Source organism: Onychomys torridus, chromosome 1 (assembly GCF_903995425.1).
Source record: "Onychomys torridus chromosome 1, mOncTor1.1, whole genome shotgun sequence".
Taxonomy (NCBI): Eukaryota; Metazoa; Chordata; class Mammalia; order Rodentia; family Cricetidae; genus Onychomys; species Onychomys torridus.
Genome location: NC_050443.1, coordinates 82,283,000 through 82,288,648, shown reverse-complemented (window position 1 = coordinate 82,288,648; position 5,649 = coordinate 82,283,000). Strand labels below are relative to the sequence as shown.

Genomic DNA, 5,649 nt, shown 5'->3' with positions numbered 1-5,649 from the left:
GAGTTGTTTAGAGCAATTAGGAGAAGAGAAAACTGGACTACTAGATCATGTACTGGGCTCTCCCTCTTAGCCATGTCCCCACACTATGCTAGTCAAGAAGGTTTTGAATGGTAGATGGTGGAAATGGGTCAGGAAAGTTAGAGGCATAATCCTATCTTAGTTACTATGTGTGCTCTTGTAAAAGTAATGTTCATTTTTATATTTAATCTCTCTACTCTTTTCTTTTCAGAATGTAGTTCTTTGATTTAAAAATTGAAAGTGTAATCTATACCTTCTTACTTAAACTTGTATTATATAGTTAATTACCATGGTTAATTTTGCTACAACTTGAAATGTTCAAGCTCAACACTAGGTTTTGGTCTTCTTTGGGAGAAATTTTGTAGTTCTTTTGTGTTACAAATGGTAAATACAATGGAGGAAAGAATAAAAAGGAGTAGATGAGGGGAGATAGAAGAAGAGCAGAGTAGGAGAGGAGCAAGGGCTAGGGGGAGAGAGAGACTAAGAGCTAACACAGACAGACTTGCACACATCACCTACTCCTGCTGTCACCTAGCTATCTATGTAGGATGAAAGTATGTCATTGGTTAACAGCTCCTTGCACTTCAGATTCAATGAGAGGGAACAAGAATGCTGGAAACCAGAGAGGATTGTGTTATTCGAAGGAAAATAATGAGAACTCTGTTGTGTGACATAACTAAAGCTACCTTGTCAATGATAAAAGCAAAAGCCAACAAATATGTACTATAATTAATCACAAAATGTCTCATTAATTTAAAAATTGGTATATTTATATATAAATGATACAAATAATTCAATTCAGAGGGAGTCAGGCTCTGCTATAGACATGGATGTCATCCCTTTGTAGGAATGAATTAGAGGAATCAGCTGCTCTGAAGTGACAGTGACCAGCAATAAGAATTATTCTTTATTTCTACTGTGTCCCATCTTCCTCATCCACTTACTCAGACATTTATGCAGCAAGTCTGTAACTAGTTTTCATGCCTGTGCCAGAGTTGAGAGCTCCAGTGATGATGTCAACCAGTCCCTCTGGCGTGAGCCAAGATTCGCTCTCCTTTTTCTATTCCCTGCTCTCCCTTTGCATAATTAAATGTAACTAATAACAAAAATAAAAGATGCAAGAAAAATGTTTGGAAATCAAGCACATAGTTAGAACAGAGAGTCATGGGTGAGACTTTTCATTTATCAGTCAGGATGCCTCTCTGTGTTTGAAGATAGAGGGATAATAAAGTTGACCCCTTAATGTCTCTTATGCCCCAAACTCCTAAACGAAGCAGAGAAGAGTGGATGATAGCAAGCTTCACTGGAAATCTGCACATCTCTCTCTCTGATTGATGGCAGATCTTCATTTTGCCACTTTCTCTCCTGATCAGCATTCTTATTCTCTGGATGATCTTGCACCACTGCCCAACTTCTGGCTCTACTCTCTCCAAACCCCCTATTCCTTTGTCTTATCCCCACCTCCTCCCTTCCCAAGCCTCCACTTCTCTCTTACATTCATGCTATTTACCCCAGCTTTCTTTCCTCATAGAAATCTCTTGTTTTTATTAAGAATCGTAAAATAATGGGGTTTTATCATCAAATTAACTTTTCCATTATTGTTTCTTTTAATTTACACTATGGGTGGCAAAGCTAGAGAGAGAATTGTAGGTTTTAATTATTTTCTATGACCTCCTATATTATAAAAAAAAGACTTTTGAAAGAATGTAATACTACCCTTAACTTCCTAAACTTTTTCCTTAAAATGTTTCTGATAGCCACATCAACCTACAGATTTTTCTTTTAAAGAAAAATCCATAAAGAATATTCATTTTTCACTTGTTCTCCAAAGTCCAGAAGGAATAAGTTCTTTAATTATCTCCAGTTTATGAAAACTTTCTTAGAATCACTAAGGTCCTCATACTACAATATTTTTAAACCACCTTTATTCATCTTTTAGACAATTAACAATAGTAACCCACTCTTAATTATATTGTATCATTTTCCTTGTGATTCTCTACTATATCTCTTATTAATCTAAATTTATATCCTGTCTTCATTTTAACTTTTCTAGGGCTATGATCTAAGCCCCAAACTCTGCTTTCCACACTGTATCACCTAGCAATTTTTCTATACAGATGGCAGGTGCCCTATAGTACAAACTCTTACTCAAAACAAACAAACAAACAAACAAACACACACACAAAATATATATATATAAAAATTCTAGATACCCCATTAATTTCTATACTTCTAGAAATTCCAGAACCCCTTTTTAATTTTGCATTCAATATGCCCCAAACTTAACTGCATTTCACAAATGTGCTTGCTCACTATTATTTTCTGTCTTGGTTCATTTACTATTATGATTTAAATTGCAAATTTCCAAATACAGACTTATCCAAGATAAGGAATTTACTGGGAATTAAATTTAATTTTAAACTGCCTGATTCTTGTAACAACTAATTTTCTGTGCAACAGCAGTATTAATAGTGAAAAGACAATATTGACTCTAGATGTAATCATGGTTTGGATTTTAATCTCAACTCTTTCCTACTTAGTAAACTTAACCAGATCATTTGACCTCTTTGTCATGGTTCCATCTTCTGCATTTGGCTCCTAAGAATAGAACTTCTATGGTAGAATTAGTGTCATCACTGAATGGCAGGCATCTAGAATAATAACATGTGGCAAATACTACTTCAAATGTTTTATGCTGTGATGGATAATAACTAGTTCTTCTACACTGTATACATAGGACACAACTGAGCATTTTTGTGATGTAATTGGTTCTGAAGGAAAATCAAAATCAACCCTGTTCAGATATTACAGACAGCTATGCCAAGACATCATTTCAATCCCAGCCAAGAGGTGTAGCTCACTCTGATCTGAGTTCTAGGCAATAGATTTGAGATTCCTTGTGGTCATTTTTTATGTCTTTCCTTTGTTCTTTGTGCATCAGAGTTGATGTTAACCTCTTCTGCACCATTTGTTCATCAAGGATTGGTTTAATTCATTCTGATTCTGGAGACTGGTGCCTCCCTGAACTCTCTCTTTCCTAGGATAATTTTGGGGGACTGAATTTCCTCTAAGGCAGTAGTTCCCAACCTTCCTAATACTGCAACCCTTTAATACAGTTCCTCTTTTCATGATACCCCAACCAAAAAATTACTTTTGTTGCTACTTCATAATTGTAATTTTGTTACTGTTATGAATCATAATGTAAATATTTTTGGAGATAGTGGTTTGCCAAAGGGGGTGTGACCCATAGGTTGAGAACCTCTGCACTAAGGAGTCATTCAATTCTAAGATTCAGATACTATATGACTCCTCACACACTTTTGTGGAAAACTGTCACCATGCATGACAAGCAATGACCATCTTGAAATCACAGCATATTGTAGTTACCTGCAAGACACCTTTACAAGATCAGGCCTGTTAAAATTTCCTTGTGAAGAGAATGGGGACAAGGCAATTGGGACCTCACCTGAGATTAAGACTGAACTCCCCTGACCTAAGATGCATGTAATTCTGTCCAATTGTATGTGGTCATGGGATATACTAGAGAGTACAGTCAATGGAATACCAGTTGAAGAACTGTGGAGTTTAAGAGCCATTGCCCATGCTGTGGTGGGAATTTTCAATGTACACTGGTTTGAGTCACCCACACTCTTGAAAATAACCCTTCATAACACAACACAACTGCACATGAACTCAGTAAACTGATTGGTTCACTTAGCTAAACTCAGTTGAAATCATGTCTTTGGTCCTTGGTGCCCTATCTGTGGTTAATACTTGTATTCATTATCTCCCTAGGAAACTAATGTAATACATCCCAAAAGCTACTGTATAGGTTCAGAAAATATCCCACTCAGCTCATGAGTTCAGGGGTGCCAGCAAATATCTACTAAACACTATTTTAGATCTCCCCCTGTAGTCTAGAAAAGTTAGAACGAAACAAAACTCATAGGCAAGTGAATATATTTGAAGACATATTGTGTACAGCTAACCCTAGTAGACATTTCTGCATTGTACTTTTTAATTTGAGTTCATCATGCATATGAGGTGATTGTGAATGCTTCAGTTATTAAATAAACAATATTTCTAAAGGGTAAACATACCAAAATGTAATGTATGAGGTTGCCTTATTGAGTATTAGAAAGACCAGCACTAGAAGACATGCTACCATAAGGCTAAGTTTCATAGAATCCATAAGCTATAGCAATCCATTATGATCATCCACCCTGCTGCTATAGAAAGTGTACTAGATGAAGTCCCCCATCTGCAGATTCTTCCCAACTTGATAGTCATTTAGATGACAGTGGATTCAGTTCTGTCAATCATTTACATGGAATCTATCTTATGCCTTAGGTTGGCGAATATATGATTGTAAAGCCATGATCATCATTTACAACAGCAGTCTCCAAAAAGCCACTTTCTTCCTGACAGGCTTCCAAGGTCTGGAAGAGCTGCATGGCTGGATTTCCATTCCCTTCTGCTCCATCTACTTGACAGTGATTTTAGGGAACCTTACCATTCTCCATGTCATCCGAACTGATGCCACCCTCCATGAACCCATGTACTATTTCTTGGCCATGCTGGCCCTCACAGACTTGGGCCTTTGCCTCTCCACGCTGCCCACTGTGCTGGGAATCTTCTGGTTTGATATCAGAGAGATCGGCATCCCTGCCTGCTTTACTCAGCTGTTCTTTATCCACACTTTGTCTTTAGTGGAGTCATCAGTTCTACTGTCTATGTCCTTCGACCGCTACGTGGCCATTTGCAACCCACTGCGTTATTCTACTATCCTGACACCCAGAAGAATTGTGAAGATGGGGTTGAGCTCAGTACTGAGAAGCGCACTCCTCATTCTCCCATTACCATTCCTCCTTAAGCGCTTCCATTATTGCCGCTCTCACGTGCTAGCCCATGCCTACTGTCTGCATCTGGAGATCATGAAACTGGCCTGCTCTAGCATCATTGTCAACCATATCTACGGACTCTTTGTTGTGGCCTGCACTGTTGGCGTGGACTCCCTGCTCATCTTTCTCTCATATACCCTTATCCTTCATGCTGTCCTAGGCAAAGCCTCCCGCCAGGAACGCCTCCGTGCCCTCAACACCTGCATCTCCCATATCTGTGCAGTGCTGCTATTCTACATCCCCATGATAGGCTTATCCCTTGTGCATCGTTTTGGTGAGCATCTTCCACGCATTGTACACCTTTTGATGTCTTACGTGTATCTGTTGGTACCACCCCTCATGAACCCTATTGTCTACAGCATCAAGACCAAGCAAATACGCCAGCGTATTGTCAAGAAGTTTGAGTTTGTAAAGTCACCTAGTTGTTTTCAGTAGAATTAGGTTAATCTGAAGAAAAATTTTGGCCATATAGGCCATTTTTTTATAGTTTCATCTATGTTGTGAGAAAATACCATGATCTCACTTATTAACAATGATAAAAAATAGTAGTTATGCATTTGACAGTCTGTGTGACATTGAGGGAGTTACCTACCTCTCTGACTCTGTAGTTTTCACAACTGAAAGAACATAGAAATAAATATAATACATTCCTTTCCCATGGGGATGTTGCAAAGATTAAATGAGGCAATTCATGGAAGTCTCTAACACAGTGCCTGGAAAATATATAATT

At 38.1% G+C, this 5,649-nt stretch overlaps 1 protein-coding gene across 1 annotated transcript; it reads left to right on the top strand.

Moving 5' to 3' along the window:
* Window positions 1–4,394: 4,394 nt before the first annotated feature.
* Window positions 4,395–5,354, top strand: LOC118576314 (olfactory receptor 51G1). The gene has a single exon (XM_036176638.1). The coding sequence runs from the start codon at window positions 4,395–4,397 to the stop codon at window positions 5,352–5,354; it is 960 nt and encodes a 319-aa protein (XP_036032531.1).
* The last annotated feature ends 295 nt before the right edge of the window (window positions 5,355–5,649 follow it).

What these genes read in the sequence shown, in the direction of transcription:
- LOC118576314 (XM_036176638.1), top strand. Translation starts at nt 4,395, where the DNA reads ATGATCATCATTTACAACAGCAGTCTCCAAAAAGCCACTTTCTTCCTG.